General features: G+C 51.3%; 1 protein-coding gene across 9 annotated transcripts in view; it reads right to left on the bottom strand.

Moving 5' to 3' along the window:
• The window catches only part of Atp2b3 (ATPase plasma membrane Ca2+ transporting 3), a 69,816-nt gene that overhangs the window by 32,532 nt on the left and 20,819 nt on the right, over window positions 1–16,465 (bottom strand). For 6 of the 9 annotated variants that reach the window (XM_077106691.1, XM_077106683.1, XM_077106684.1 and 3 more), the window contains 9 exons: window positions 12,664–12,861; window positions 12,296–12,553; window positions 11,736–11,861; window positions 10,975–11,100; window positions 8,032–8,073; window positions 6,104–6,268; window positions 5,268–5,482; window positions 4,366–4,608; window positions 3,605–3,846 (listed from right to left, as the gene is read on the bottom strand). In XM_077106691.1, the coding sequence (XP_076962806.1) occupies window positions 3,605–3,846; window positions 4,366–4,608; window positions 5,268–5,482; window positions 6,104–6,268; window positions 8,032–8,073; window positions 10,975–11,100; window positions 11,736–11,861; window positions 12,296–12,553; window positions 12,664–12,861 (1,615 nt within the window). The remainder of the gene's footprint in view (window positions 1–3,604; window positions 3,847–4,365; window positions 4,609–5,267; window positions 5,483–6,103; window positions 6,269–8,031; window positions 8,074–10,974; window positions 11,101–11,735; window positions 11,862–12,295; window positions 12,554–12,663; window positions 12,862–16,465) is intronic. The other 3 variants (XM_077106685.1, XM_077106688.1, XM_077106689.1) reach the window with 1 other exon arrangement.

The raw sequence follows: 16,465 nt of genomic DNA, 5'->3' as shown, positions 1-16,465 counted from the left end.
AAAGGAAAGTGTATAGACTGAGAAAGGGCAGGGGGAGCAAGGGTGCTTGGACGCAAGGCTGCATGCTCCCTCTTTATGTTTTGTTAAGCAGCTTTATTCACATACCACACAATTCACCCATTTAAAGTGTACAATTCAATGATTTTTAGTGTATTCATAGATACGTACAAGCATCACTACAGTCAACTTTCAAACATTTTCATCACTTCTAAAAGAAACCCAACAAAAATAACAGTAGCAAAAATAGATAAATTGAACTTTATCATAATCTTAAAACATCATGTGTCTAGGGATACTCTCAATAGTAAAAAGAACCCACACAATGGGAAGAAATATTTATAAATCCAATACCTGATAAGGATCTAATAACTCAAATATATAAAGAACTCTTAAAACTAAGTAATAAGAACACAAACAGACCAACTAAAAAATGGGCAAAGGGCTTCAATAGACATTTCTCTAAAGAAGTCCTAAACTTGTCACTAAACACTTGAACAAATTCTCAACAGCATTAGTCCTTAGGGAAATGCAGATCAAAACCACCATAAGATACCACCTCACATACACTAGGATGACCATAATAATAACAATAAAACCAGAGAATGACAAGTATTTGGAAGGATGAGGAGAAGTTAGAATTCTTCTACATAGCTACTTGGAACATCAAATTGTGGAGTCAATTTGGAAAAAAAGACATAGTTATAATATGACCCAGCATGGCACTCCTAGGTAGACATGATGGTTAATTTTAGTGACAACCTGACTGGATTGCAGGATGCCTAGAAAATTTGTGTCAAGAAGTGGGTCCTCACTGCGATTACACCTGTCAATGTGGAAGAACACTGAGAATGGGTGGGAGGAGTTTGGAAAGTTTGAAGGAGCAGGCTAGGGAAAGGCCAGAATGCTATAAGCACAGCTTCGTGGGCAATTCTCCTGGGAGCTCAGAGGACCAGAATGCTAAGGGAATGCAGATAGTAAAAACTGTGCTCATAAAGTTTCATATGGAAACAAGGGCTCCACTGGAAATGGTACAGGGGACCATCCTTTTTTACATTATGACAAAGAATTTGGCTGCATTTTGTCTATGTCCTGAGACTCTGCGGGAGGCTGAGTTTCAAGGTGAAAAATTAGTTCATGTGAAGGAGGAAACAGCAAAGCATTCAGGATATGGCATGGGTATTTATTCCTGTATCCTTTTTAGCTAAATTTACTGTGAGAAACAGGAGAAAACAGGAATAGAGTGGAAAGATTTGCAAAACTTGCTGTTTGGCCAAAAAAGAAGTTCGTGTAAAGTTCCAGCCAAAGAGGGTACTGATGTGGTTGCTAGTGCAACTAAAAAGAAGCCAAGTGGATAATAGGAAAGATGCCTAGAGGGAATTGCAGAAATGGAGTGCCATCTCATGCTTAGAAATGTAGAACTGTAAATTGGTTTCAAAGAATTTCCAGGACAGAGTCTTTGGAGAAGAAAGCCCCAGGGTGCCATGCTCACCTAAAAGTGACTAGGGATTTATTTCCCTGGAATTTATTTCTCTGTTTTTAGCCAGAAGCAGCTAGAATCATGCTTCAAGTGGGCCCAGATACAACTCTCACTGGTGCCAGACCTTGGTGTCATCCAGGTGATGCTGGTTCTGCAGGCATGCAGGATGCAAGAGTTACGGAGTCATGGAGGCTTCCACCAAGATTTCAAAGGAAAGCCTGGGAGCCAGGCAGTGTGTGGCAGCATTGGCATCCTTGCAGGCAGTCTCTGCCAGAGCACTGATGGAGCCATGAGAATGAAGCTCATGTTGTAATGGAGATCCCATGAAGTTAGAGGATGCTAGGAATGCTCAGAGGAAATTGCAGACAGTGTGTAAAGCTTGCTCAAGACAGTGGCCTTGTGGGAAGCAGCCAGCAAAGTTATTAGGATGGGACTGACCAAGCCCTTGGGAGCCACATACTAATGTGGTGTGCTTTGGACACCAGACCTGGAGATTTAGGATTTGCCTCCCGGGTTTTGGTCTTACTTTGGTCTAGACCCTCCATATTATTTTCCTATTTTCTCCATCTTGGAATGAGAATGCTTACGCTATGTCATTGTATCTTGGAAGAATGTAACTTTCTTTTTTAATTGTACAGGGGCTCTTGGCTAAGATTTTGCCCTGAGTCTCAGAGGAGACTTTTTGGACTTGGACTTTTAAGCAAAGTGGGAATAGTTAAGACTCTGGAGATTCATGGAGAAGAATTGAATGCATTTTGTATTGGGAGATGGACATGAGCCACTGGGCGTTAGGGACAGAATGTGTCTCAGAGGCCTATGTGTTAAAAGCTTGGTCCCCAGCTTGGCACTCTTGGGAGGGGTGGGAACTTAGGAAGTAGGGCCTAGTGTGTGTGGGGGGTTAAGTCCTTGGGGCATGTCCTTTAAGGGGATTGTGGGACTGTGGTCTCTTCTTTCTCCTTCTCATCCCAGCCATGAAATAAGTGACTCTTTGCTCCATCACACACACTTGTCATGATGTACTGTCTTGCCACAGCTCCAAAGGCAATGAGGCCAAGTGATCATGAACCAAAACCTCCAGATCTATAAGCCAAAACAAACCTTTTCTCTTTATAAAGTGATTTAGCTTAGGGTTTTGTTATTATAATGGAAAGCTGACTAAAATAGGATATATCTAAGAGAGTTGAAAATGTGAAGTCAAGGGCTGGGATTGTGGCTCAGTGGTAGAGCGCTTGCTTAGCATGGGCAGGACCCAGGTTCGATTCTCAGCACCACATAAAAATAAAGGCATTGTGTTGTGTCCATCTACCAAAAAAAAAAAAAAAAAAAGAGAGAGAGAGAGAAAGAGAAAGAAAACATTCTCTCTCTAAAAAAAATGTGACTTCAAACATAACCTTGTTCACAGCAGCATTATTCACAATAGCCAAAATGTGGAAAAAATCCTAGTGTTTGGCAACAGATGAATGGGTAAACAAAATTGATCTTATACACACAATGAGATATTAGTCAACCATCAAAAAGAAATGAAATTATGATACATGGATGAACCTTGAGGACATTATTCTCAGTGAAAGAAGCCAGACACAAAGGCCACAAAGTGCATGATTTCCTTTTTTTTCTTTGCAATACTGGGGATTGAACTCAGGAGTGCTCTACCACTGAGCCACATCCCCAGACCTTTTGATTTTTTATTTTGAGACAGGTTCTCACCAAGTTGCCCAGGCTGGCCTAAACTTGCCATCCTTCTGCCTCAGTCTCCTGAATAGCTGGGATTATAGGGTGCACCACTGCACCTGGCTGCAGGATTCCATTTATATGAAATGTTCAAAATAGGCAGAGACAGAAATAAGATCAGTGGTTTCCAGGACTGGTGGGGAGATGGACAGTAGCTGTTTAGTGGGTCAGGGGCTCTTTATGGGGTGATGGAAATGTTTGTGAACTCGAGTAGTAACAGTTGCATGACATTGTGAATGTACTTAATGTCACTGAACTGTATACTTTAAAGAGGTGAGAATGGTCAATTTTATATTAGGTCTATTTTGCTACAAAAATAAAACAAGAAATCTTGTATATACACTTAAACTAGCCCCCAGCCACCCAGCCCCTGGCTCCTTCCTGTTGCCCACTCACTTTTTGAGCAGGATTTCCGAGGCCCCCTTGCTGAAGAGGCGGAAGCCGCCGTCAGGCATGCGGATGACCGTGCTCATGGACTTGCGGACTGAGTTGAAGGTGTACACTTTGTAAAGCTTATCTTCTGGAATCTGCTCCCGCACAGGCTGGAAGTCCCGCTTCAGGTCCAGGACAAAGCCCAGCAGAGCACACTCCGTCTTATTGCCCACTTGGCGTGGGAGAGCGCCTTCCTTCTCTGGAGGCTGCAGGGCGAGGAGAGCCAAGATGGCACCGAGGCCAAGAGCACCCTCCATGCTGCCCCCGGGGCCTGGCTCCTGCTCAGTTGTGGCTACCGTGTTTTAGGGTGTGTTGTCAGGGGAGCAGAGGACTGCTCCCCTGACTATGTGGACTAGATGGGCCATGCCCCAGCTGCAAAGTGACCCCTTGCAGGCAGGATTCTCATCATTCACCAGACTTAGAAGGGTCTTCTAGAAGCTGCAGGCCCCACCCAGTAGCCAGAGCACCCTGTCATATCAGGGACTAAGAGGAGGGTGAACCCAAAGACTCTGCTCAAATAAAAATTTTTTTTGGTGATGCTGGGAGTTGAACCTAGGGCCTCATGCATTCTAGGCCTGTGCTCTACCTTTGAGGGGCCTCCAGCCTCTCAGAAGTTCTTAAGGGGGTATAGTCAGGTCTTCAGGATAGCTCATGCCACACCCCAGCCCAGCCCCTTCCCTTGTCCCACAGCAGCTCTGTCAGCCTGCCCTCCTGCTCCAGCTCACTAGTATTTTGGTGGTGTAGGCACTGTTGATGGAGATGGCATGGACCAGGAGGTCAAGGATCTTGGGGGTCAGGGCACTGGGGGCTGGAATCTCTTTGTAGTGGGTATCTCCTAGGTAGGACTGGACCACAGTCATCCGGTTGGTGGTGAGCGTGCCCGTCTTGTCTGAACAGATGGCAGTGGCATTGCCCATGGTCTCACAGGCATCCAGGTGGCGTACCAGGTTGTTGTCCTTCATCATTTTCTGTAAAGGGCATAGATCGGGTGGGGACACTTGTGTTGTTCACTCATCAGGTTAAGGGGAACAAGAAATAGTCAACACAAATATGATGTACTTGTGGTACTAACAGCCCATTGGGAACCCTGATCAGCACTGGGCTATGTGGTGGCTAAACCAAGGGAGCAGGCCTATGAGACAAAGACTCTCATCAAAGAGCTAGCAGTCAGACTTCAGGCAGTCACTCTCCTCAGAGCTCATCTTCTCAGAGGCCCCTCTCAGGTTACCCACTGGCCCTGAGGTTCCCTGATGCCATCCTGACTCTCGCATGCTCTGCCCATAGTCTTCTCATGTCCCAGCGCCTCCCTGTTCCCATCTCCACAAACAATACTGGTATCTTCACTTCCTAACCCTTCTGGCCTCTCTATTTTTGTGTCCCAGAGATGCTAACCCTCAGGTCTACTTCACCACCCACTTACTCTCTGGCTTATCTCATTGTGCCCAGGAATCCAGGTGGGGAACGCCCATGAATACAGCAAGTCTCTCTGTATCAACAGATCTGCAAAGATGCCCCTTGGTCCCCACTCAATGCCTTCCCTCCTCCCCAAGGTGTACCCAACCTCCCCTAGTCCTCAATGCAGCCCAGGTGCTTCCTGAAAGCCCACAACTGTAAACACTATTATTACCTTGACAGAGTAAGCCAAGGAGATGGTGACAGCAAGAGGCAGGCCCTCAGGGACAGCCACAACCAACACAGTGACACCGATGATGAAGAATTTCACGAAGTACTGCACATAGACGGGCGTGCACTCTGCCAGCCACACCCGGCCATCCACAACGAAGGTCTCAATCACAAAGTAGAGGACCAGGATGATGACAGTGATGGCAGACATCACCAGCCCTGTCCGGTCATGATGGAGGCCACAGAGGGTTGGTGGGGAAGAGGGCCACCATAGTTGAGAAGGAGAGAGAAAGAGGGAAGAAGAGGTAAGGGACACTGTGGCTGTGGCCAGCTCAAAGCAGATTTGGTTTGAGTTTTGAGATAAACAGCTGGGGGGATGGCTCAGTGGGGGCAGAGAAAGGCCTGTTTGCATAAGAGCTTGAGATGTTCTTTGGTCAAGTCCCCTAAGACATGTGGAAAGGAGAACAGAGAGCCTATGTCCAATGGCATGAGAGGCACAGCTGTAGGGACTGGCTAGGTTTGGCCCACCCTCAGAAGTTAAGAGTTCCAGCCAGTAGGCCCTCAATACTGCTGGCTGCCTTTTGACCATGCCATGGATAGAGCATGCTGGGTAACAGGTCAGCTTGTGATTTGGGCCTTAGGGAAGGGTTTGGAATCCATGCTTACTGGGGAAAGTTGGGCCAGACCCTGATGGCTCTAGCTGGCCTCTGGCTGCCTGGCCCATACCACCTGCAATATCTCTTCATCCTGACTCTACATGTCATGATTCCATCTCCAGGATCCCAGAGTCCCTTATGCATGATTGGTGGCCCCTGGCCTGCCACCTCTGGCTATCCCTACCTGCTTTTCCAATCTGAACAGCCAGTTTTGTGAGCTTCCCCTGTAGAACTGACTTCTCCTTCTTGGGCACATTGGCTTTCTTCTTCTCTCGCTCCTCCATCTCCCCACCCTCTGCGCTCTTCAGGGGCTGCATTTCCATGGCAACTGCCCCATCCTGCTTTTTAGCTGCACACAGAGGAATACCATGGCCAAGGTTAGGGCACAGCCAGGATGAAAGAGCTACAAAGGGCTATCACAGGGGAAGACATGCCATACCATACAAAATGAAATGGAATTCACTATGGGTTCTTTTATATAATCCCGAGCTTAACATGGCAAAAGGGAGTTTATTGACCTCCCCCATCTTGCTGCCTAAGGTCAGACCCTCCTAAGGTGGCTGGACAGCTCCAGCACTGTGCTAGGTAGGAGAGAGAAATGGTTCTCTCATGGAAAGGGAGGACAGACACAAGAACAAGGTACTTGGGCACACAGACAGGTGGCCAGTCCTGGAATGCCCCAAATCTCAATACCTGAGGAGAGGTCTGTGGTCCAAGGAATATTCCAGAACCCGAGGTTGACTCATCTGCTCACTGGTGTACAAGCCACCTCCCTGCTCCACTGGGAGGCTTAGGGGCCCTGGTGGACCCTCCTCCTATCCCAGCCACCCCTCTTCAGTCTGTCTACTCCCACTCGTATGCTCCCTGGGCTGCAGTAGTAAAGCTTTCTCTGACCGTCCAACTGCCTCCCTGCCTCCCTGCTGGAGCACAGGACTCCCCTTCCCCTTCCCCTCCTTCCTCACCCTTGCTGTGCTTGATATGGTGGTGGTATGTCCCCACCCCGCGGCTCCTCATTTTCCTCTCTGCCAAGCTCTGGCCTCATGCACTCCCTGAGCTCCAGGGTCTTCAGCTGTATTCCCAAAGTGATCATGTCTACTCTACTTGCTACCTTCACTCCTCCTCAGGGAGGGGCCAACTGACCCAGCAACTGGGGGTTCCCTGCTTGTCTTTATCCCCCATCACTCTGTCTCCCATGCAATGGGGCTCTTTGCATACAGCCATCACCTCTGTATCCCCCCTCCCCACCTTCTAGCCCAAGGCCACTCACCATAGCACCTTCCTCTCAGTAGCCTCAGGGATATGCCAAGTCCTGCCCAGCTGGGCCACTTCTATCCTTGTACCCCAACTACTGTCATGCTCCCATAGCCCTTCCCCAAATTCTCTCCCAACTTCAATTATCCTTTCAGCTCTAGTTGGCTTATCTGATCCAGTCTCAGTCCCTAGGTCCCTGGGTGAGTAGACACCATACTTGCTTGAGAAGGTCCATCTCTTGTACCACAACCTTCCTGAGGTCACACTTCCAATACCCAGAACTGACTGATGATTTGACCTGGATTGCTTCTCCTCCTTGGGCTGCCATCTGCCATCCAGCTACGTCTTCCAGTGTTTCACAGCCAGGCACATACCCAGCCACAGAGTGCCAGAGCCCACTAGGGACTCAGGGCTTAGAGGAGAGCTGGGCCTCTGCCCGTTGGAGGGTCAGTCAGAAGGAAGCTGACATGGGAAACCCATAGGACCAGGACCAGAGCTTTGGGAAAGTCAACTTCTCTGTATATCAGGTTCCTTCTCTGGCCAGAGGACCCAGGGTGCCTACCACAGATTATCTGTATGCACAGATCTCAGGTGCATAATGGCCAATAGCTCAGGTGTCTGCTAGCCAACATCTAGGTGGTTGGTCTGGGCTTCCAGAAGTGTCCGTGGATGGGAGGCTCAGAGCAGCCCTAGGGGGTGCTCCTCCATTCTCAAGCCAGGGCAGGACCATAGAGTTCACTCACCTGGTCTCTTGGTGCTGCTCTTGCTCCATTGGTGGGTGGCCCCTCCCACATACCCACTCTACCCAGCCCCAAACCCCAGGCTCCTCAGCTGCCCTTAGCAGCGCTGCGTACACATTACCTCTGGTCTGGCTACTGTCCATCGCCCCATCTTGCTGCTTTCCTACAATGGAAGAGGAATGACAGACACGGAGACTTGAGAACATCCATATGGCCAAGACAAACAGACATGCACAGGACAGTAGGCAGAGCTGGAGCACAGACAGTGCAGCCTGGAACCACGTGGGATGGGCGGGAGGAGGATGCGTCCCATTGCTGGTGGCCCTGATGCTGCCCACAGAGAGACCTTCTCCATACCTTGTACTTTCCAGGCTCACTCTGCCACCACCTCCCAGAATGTGGTTACCACACAAAACCCAGGCCAGGGCTTCCCACTAGGCCTTGACTCCAGGCATACAGTGAAGCCTTGAAGGCAGACTGGATGATTCCTGAGTCACATAGGAGAGCAGTGGGAAGTTTCTAAAAGGACTGCTGTCTTGAGAAGGGCCTTCCCACAGTGCTGACCACACCTGAGGGTTGCACAAGGTAGGTGGCAGTTAGAAGGGCTATCCTGGGGGCCATACCTACGCTGGCCCCAATCCAGAGGGGAACTGACCAGGGCAGGAGGGACTTGATCTATCAGTCACCACAAAATAGCTCATGTCATTGGGGATCCAGGGACACAGACAAGGTGCTAGGTGGCTCCCAGGCAGGGGGATTGGGATCTGGGGTCCCCAAAAAGCATGGCAAGATCCTCCTTCTATCCAGAGGTGGAACATAGATTGGGGCCTCTGTCCAGGGCTCCTGTGGAGGCTGAGGATAGTTCAGAGGTAAGGGAGATATCTGAGGTGGAGGGGAAAGAGACACCCATAGACATAGGATGACAGTAAGATGATAACACAGCACAACAAGGGCAGGTGCTGCTGGAAGCCCTGGGGTTGTGAGGGCCCAAAGGAAGGAGAGACTATAGGGCAGGGCTAGGGTTGTGGCTCAGCAGTAGAGTGCTCGCCTAGCATGTGCAAGGCCCTCAGTTCGATCCTCAGCATCGCATAAGAATAAATAAACAAAATAAAGGTATTGTGTCCAACTACAACTAAAAAATAAATATTTTTTAAAAAGGCAAATGGCAGCAAGTGGACAGGGGGCACTTTTAGAGTACACCCAACAGACTGGGTTGACTCATAGGGAGTCAATGAGGCAAGGAGTGGGGAGACATTGGGCATGGTGGCTGCTGCTCCCCCTTGGGGCCCATCAGGGTACCCCTCCTCAAAGAAGCTCTGGCCACTAAGTTGCACAGCCTATTGGTGCTGAAGAGAGTGGGAGAAAGGGTCCTGGTAGGGGTTGGAGAGGGTCTGTTTATGTTCAAAGAGGAAGAGCCTAGGACCCAGCAGTGAAGGACACCAACATTTAAGGGACAGAGCAAGAGGCCAGGATTCTGCAAAGGAACCACAGGGGACACTAGGAAATATATGTTCCAACAGCCCAAGGGAGAGAACCTTAGCAGGGAGAAGGTGGCCCTATGTGGAAAGGGACTCCCTGCTAATCAGCTGGGACCAAGAGGCCACGAGGCAGAGTCAATTGTTCTTCTATATAGAAAGGTCTAGGGACTCCAGCCTCGGCCAGCCCAGACCAGATGAGGCCTGGGCTCACTACCTGCCTGAGCACCCTTAGGCTTCTCACTAGGGGAGGATTCTGAACTAGCTTTACAGGGACAGGGGCCTCAGTACAGCAAACATGAGGTGGTGGAGGGAAGGCCTGGCCTGGTAGCAGCAGGGAGGTGCCCACATGGGGACACACAGGCCCAGGTGGCCAGGAGATGGTCCATGAAAGCTTTCAGGCCACTGCAGCTCATGCTGCTCCTCTGTCACTGCCTCCATGAGCAGAGAGCTTCAAGAGGTGGCCCACAACTAGGCTGATAGAGCATTCTTCCTTATGTTGACCTGTCTCACCTGCTTTCTTGGCTCTGGCAGCCTAAGACTAATCATCCCTTCCCCAGGTCATTGGCCCCAGATTCCTGCTGGAGCTTCCCACAGGAAGCAGAGTTCTCCCCACAGTGCAGGTCCTTTGTACTTGTAGATGGGCCCAGGTGGCTTCTCTCAGCTGGGAGGCACCAATCTAGAAATCTCCATTCCCCACTTGGTTTGGGCTTCAGGAGAGGCCTGAGGGCGAATGCAGGCCAGAACCAAGGGAGTGATAAAAAGATGTGGGTCAGAGTTACAGAAGGGAACAGCCTGATCCATAGTGCCAAGATCCAGGGGGTCAGGGAGTATGGAGGTCAGCTCCATAGCTTATAGGCCCTAGACTGAGGACAAAAGGAGACTCTGGCCACGCTTGCAGGGCAGCAGACTAGCTCTGTGCTAGGGAGGTCACGACCACCATGGAGCTGAGCTCTCTGAAGTTATCTGTCCTTTGACACTGCTGTCCCTAGGACAAGGGCCATCACCCATTACGATCTGGTCCTGCCCCTATCCCATCCCAGCATCCTGTGATCCTGAATGTCCTTTCACAAATCCTATCCTTTCTACTATGTCTTCTTTGCTGTGCTTAAGAGTCCTCCACCTCTGAGTTCATGACCCCTATTTTCCTGACTGTTGTATTGACCCCCGATTCTTGGCATTTTATTGTGTATTCACTGTTAAGGGTATAAGGGCTGAGCACCCTGAGGGTGGTCATTAAGCTCCTAGAGCATCCAGTGAAGCCAACAAGTCTAGTCCTGTGTCCCTCTGACCTCATTCCTGTCCAGGCAGAGCATTCCAAAGCCTTCAGAAAGCAGCCATTCCAGGGAAGCTGCCCTTACACAGATTTGGAGGGGCCCCTGGCCTGCTGACTTTTGGGGACAAAACCCTAGAAGAAGGATTGCCAAGAAAAATCAGAAGAGAGGACATAGCCTGTCATCCTTTGAGGGCTAGATCTCCTGGGAGCCTGGCACTGGCCAGCAGGAGACTGCTGATAGGCAGACAAAGAAGAAGAGCAGTGCCCCACTGTCCCTGTCAGCACTAGAAACTAGAAGTCAGGGTTGCCTTACCTTTCTTATCTTTTTTCTCCTCCTCCTCTCCACCAGCTCCAAGCAAGGTAAAGATAATGCCTGTCTGGGAGTTTACACCAACGGCTGTTACCACCATTCTTCCAGAACCTTCCATGACATGAGTGCCTAACACAGAAACACAGAGAGACTGAGACAGAGATTTGCACCACCTGGTGAGAGACATGTTCAGTGCCTACATGAGGGTTCCCAAGGAATCCCAGAGGCAAGAAATCATCATTCAGAGGCTGCTACAGCTGTATTGACCCAAATCCTCGGCTGGCTCAGAGGAAACCCATAGGCCCAGAGGGGTAGGTACTTGGCAGAAGCATGGGTGAGCCATTCACAGGGGGCTCTGACCAGGGGGCTCTGGCCTTTCTGTCCAGTTTCATACTGCATTTCCCCTTGGGATAAATGCTAGGCTAAGTCAGAACCTTCTGGAAAAGGAACACTTGCCTCTTTTGGATCTCCTTGAAGGTCTAGATTTGGGAGAAGTGCTACTTTGATCCCCATGAAATTTCCTCCCCATTCAGGACTACCAAGGGTCTTTTGGAGCCCTGTGGCTGTAGGTACCATCATCAGTTCTCCAGTGGCCCACTCTGGCTTTGTGATGGGTGCAGTCCTCAAACCCCCTAACTGGAAAACCTATTTAGGGAAATCGCCCTCCTTGAGGTGAGTCTGGCAAATGGCTTCAATGGGGATATTGGGCCAAATGGCTTCCAATCTGCTGACTTCAGTGGGCTGGTTGGGAAGGCAGCCCTTACCTGAAAGCAGCATAGGGTCTTTGTCAGCTGACTTGCGCACATGATCCGACTCGCCTGTCAGAGAGCTCTCATCGATCTTCAGGTCGTTGCCCTGGATGAGCACGCCATCGGCAGGCAGCAGGTCTCCTACAGGTCCGCCCCGAGCCAGAACCAGAGGCTGTGGGTCCAGGGAACCTTTCTCCCCACCACCTCCTCCCGGCTCTCCCAGGGAAGGTCCCTCTAGATATGATGAGCCAAGTGGTCAAAGGAGTCGAAATCCCTCTTCTTTCAGTCTCCTCCTTTGTCGGGGAGGGAACCACCCACAACTAGCCATGTTGTCCAGCTTGCAGCGGACAGGGTCAACATTTCCCTCCTGCAGTAGTGGGGGGCTGTGGAGACAGTCTGCTTCTTGGGGTGTGATTGTATCTCTAATACTCCCTTTCCATGCTGCCTCATGCCCCCTGTGGGTGAAAGCACCTGTGTACTGGGGACAGCTTATACAGGGGTGTCCTGTGGCCCATGTTTCTTGGAAATGGGAGTCAGGCTTCCTTGGTGGGGTGGGTGAAGATTGGCACACTCACCATACTTGACCTGAGCGATATCCCCCACCACCAGTGCAGCCACAGGGACCTGGAGGAGCTGCCCATTCCGGATGACTGTGAACTTCTGCTCCTGCTCAATGCGGCTCTGCAGGCCTCGAAACTGCTTCTCCTTGCTCCAGTCATTAAAGGCCGTGACAAGCACCACACAGATGACAGACAGCAAGATGGCGGCCCCTTCGATCCAGCCAGCCTCAGCCTCCCCCTCATCTTCTGCCCCACCGGATACATTCCCGCAGGCTTTGCCCAAGGAGAGAAGGGAAGAGGAAAAGAAGTTACAGAGCCAAGCCCAGGTGGGACATCTTAGGACCCTGCCTCCATTCCTTCCAGCCCAGAGCCCTTCCCCTCACCTTCACTCTCCTCTCCAGGAGGTGCATAGAAGGAGAGGCCCAGGGAGACGATGGCAGCCACCTCCAGGATGATGAGGGTCACATCCTGCAGGGCCTCCCACACCAGCTGCAAGAAGGTCTTGGGCTGCTTGGGAGGGATAAAGTTCTGCCCATAGATCTGCCTGCGCTTCTCCAAGTCATTGGTGCTGTCCGCCAGTCCTGCACAGTGTCCCAGGAGGGCAGTAGAAGCACAGAGGGAAAGGATGAGAAGGCCAGCTTTAGTCCTAGGAACCCCCAAGAGGCCCTGCCTGACCTGCTGCTTTTGGGGTCTCTGGCTGGGCTGCCTTTCCCTCTAGACTCTATGGTTGTAGAAGACAGGAACTGTGCAGACATGGCACCATGAGCCTTTCTGCAGACCTTTGGGGCCAAGCACGTGGGAATGAGTGTGTGACTCTCCACAGCTAGCTTGAGAAAACCCAGTCTAAGGAAGGGATGCTGGGCCAGGTAGAGGGGCTACAACTTCCTCCTGATACACACATGAGTAAAGGGGCGCCTGTGCTGTTTTGTGCTCCATCCAAAATGTCTCTGAGTGGGGCTTTGCAAGAAACTGACGGTTAATGCCTAACAAGTGAAAAGCACAGAGGGGCCCATTAGGGCCTAGTATGGACCAGGGTTTCCCAGAAACAGGAATAAAAGAGAGCAGCAAGCAGCTCCCTAGGAAAAGTAAGCATCCAGATAGCTTCAGTGGGTTCATGGGAAGGTTACCAGTCAAAGGGGTGTGGGTGACATTAGCCTGGTTTCAACTGGATGCCAAAGAAGTTACCAGAACCCTTTCTGAAGTAGGACTTTCTTCCTGTCAGGAAAGATCTCTCTAGCTCCAAACATGGATTCCCTGTCTTCTTCAGAGCAGACTAGTCACTGGGCCCCACATAGGTCTATAAGATGAAAATGTGCTTTTGGGTCATGGACATCCTAAGAGCAGAAAAGCCAGTGGGCCTTGGCCATAACCCTACTCCCATGGTCTGCTGGTCCCAGAGAATGTATGGTCTCACAGCCTAACTTGAAAAGGGATCAGGGCATGGAGGCAACCAGGAGCACATGCACAGCCAGGGCCCAGGGATATGGGAATCTCTGGAACCACAACTGCTGAGGAGGACAGAGCAGCTACTGGAAACAGGGAGTGGAAGCCTGATTTCCAGAAGTTTCTTAGGAAAGGAACAGAGAGGGGGAATATGAGAGATAGTGGGAGAAGCAAGTTCTTGGGTGCAGACAGGGGGACCAATAGTGGCTTATGAAGAGAGAGACCCAGGAAACCAGGTTGAGGGACAGGGTGGACTGGGGAGAAGCAAAGCCAGAGTCCCAGTGGTAAAGCCTTGCTTGACCTCACCATGGTGGGCAGCATCATATGCTCAGCCATGCCTGGGGACCTGGACCCCTGGGCTGGGATGCGTGGGGAGCTTCTCATCATTTGGGAGGAAGGTGCCCTGCCCATCACAGTCTCAATGAGGCAGACGAGGTTGGAGATGAAAAGGGGTCTGAGTCCATGAGTCAGAATTCTTTTTTTTTAAAGAGATTCCTTTTTTTTTTTAAAAAAATGGGCCTTTATTTTGTCTATTTATTTATATGCAGTGCTGAGAATCGAACCCAGTGCCTCACATATGCCAGGCAACTGCTCTGCCACTGAGCCACAACCCCAGCTCCAAGTCAGAGTTCTTGACTGCAGGCCAGGCCAGGTTGAGGGAGCCTCCCAGATGTTGAGCTTCCAGGACACAGGAATGGTGAGAGGCTAAGCAAGGACCTGGTGCCACGGTGACCATGAGGTGTGCAAGGAGACAGCTGCCTCATTCATAACACCTCTCCCAGAGCCTGGCTGTAGTGCCAACCTTAAGGCCAGGTTAAGGGGTAGGACGTGGACTCCCACTGCCTCCTCTAGAACTGGGAGGCTGTGTGCACACATGGAGACTTGAATTAAGGGCAGAGCCACGGTTAGTTTTCTTAGGAGCCCCACAATTGGCCTTGGCTTCACAATGACAGCTACCTTTCCTAGTCCAATTGTCATCCATCATCCCTAAAGACAAGAGGTGGGGATGCTGGGAGATCATCAGTTATTCGTGATAATGGCACATTATCAGCAGGCAAAGGATACTGAGGGGAGGGAACCAGTTCTGGTGGGGGACCCCTTCAGTCCTAAGCAGCTGAAGCTCCTTAATTGATGTAGGCCCAGGGGCTCAGAGGTACTCCACTCATGGCTCTAGAGCCCTTCAGGCTACCTCCACACCCTGAGCAAGTTTTTGTGGGCTGGGATACACAATCTCCTCGGGCCCATTTAGGCTTGGCATCCAAGCCATGGGCCTCTGAGCCTATACACCTATTCAGAGGTAGGCAGGTAAGATGATTCAACCCCCTGCCTTTAGCCCTCAGGATTCTCAGTCCAGGCTGATCCAGCCCCTCCTTGAGTTCCCACAAATCCTCAGTGCTGCACCCCCAAAGTGCCCAACCCCACACTGACACCTGGTGGACAGACAGCAGCTTATGGCTCCTGGCCCAGAGTGGCTGGCGCTAACTCCTGCCACCTGCTGCATGGACAGGAGGTGAGCAGAAGGGCCATCCGGTCCATGGGGCCCTCACTGGGCAGTGAGCTTGGGAAGGCTCAGCCCCAGATGACTCGAGAACAAGAAGTGCTGATGATGGGGTTTCTGCAAAGGGGCAGGGTGAGGCCCATTCGAGATGGAAGGGCCAACAAGAGCAAAAGCCGCAGCCTACACAGCCTTGGCACGTCCACCCAGCTAGGCAATGGCCACACAGTGTCCTTCCCACTCAGAAGGGCCACAGCTGTCCCTGCCTTTCTTCTCATGGCCTCATGGTGCCTGGGCCCAGCTGGTGGCTCCGATTTCTGCCAGGGCCAAAGGCCTCTTTCAGAAGGCTTGCAGCTTCTCCAGTAGGACGTCTGGGAGAAAATCCAGACCTCAGCTTCTGTGGTGCCAGGGTAGGGGACTGGATAGGGTAGGGGACTGAGGCCAGGGATTTAGCTGAGGGACATGTCCATCACTCTGGACTGGGCCTTATCTTCTTTACCTATAGGAACTATGAGAGATGCCCCAGGAAGGCAGCAGGAGCCTCCCACATACCTGGGGTTTCTACTGCTCCTGGCCTGGAGCTTCCAGAGTGAGATCAAAGTCCCCTGAAGCCTGTAGGTCCCCAAAGCACTATGTGAGTCTGCCTCCTGCTGTCCTGATGCACATGCCTGGATTGTCCCCAAGGGCAGTGGGCCCTTGAGCCCCTTTCCTGGAGGTCCCTTCCCCTTCCCCCACCTTGCCCTTGGCCTTGATTTGCCCTTGCTACTGCATCAATTCTCTCCCATTGCCTGAAACCAGCAGCTGCCCTCAGACTGGCCCCTTTCCTGTGGGATTGGGGGGTCCTAACAGCTGCCGCTGCTGCCACAATACTCATTGTGGTGGGGGGGTGGAGGCAGCTGAGGCCCCTCTGGTTCTGAGCACATGCCTGCCCAGCAGGCCCTAGGGCAGCCTGGGTCCAGGGCATGGGGGCAGGGGCCTGCTGGTTGGCATGGACACAGATGGGCCGTCTGCCCAGAGCAGAGGCCAGATGCCATCAGAATTGGATTAGGACCACATCGTGTTGGCTCTCAGCTAATCTGCCCCCTCCTTCCCATGACTGCCTGTGGAGACCAGACAGGGGAGGGCATGGGGCCCAAGTACCCCTAGAAAGTCTATCACTGAGGTTCTCTGACAAACATGAGCAGCTTTCTTCAGGACAGGTTCTGGAAGCCTCTTGGATCCCTACAAAGACTGAGAAGGCATTGGAT

Source organism: Callospermophilus lateralis, chromosome X (genome assembly GCF_048772815.1).
Source record: "Callospermophilus lateralis isolate mCalLat2 chromosome X, mCalLat2.hap1, whole genome shotgun sequence".
Taxonomy (NCBI): domain Eukaryota; kingdom Metazoa; phylum Chordata; class Mammalia; order Rodentia; family Sciuridae; genus Callospermophilus; species Callospermophilus lateralis.
This window is presented reverse-complemented; position numbering and strand designations above follow the sequence as displayed.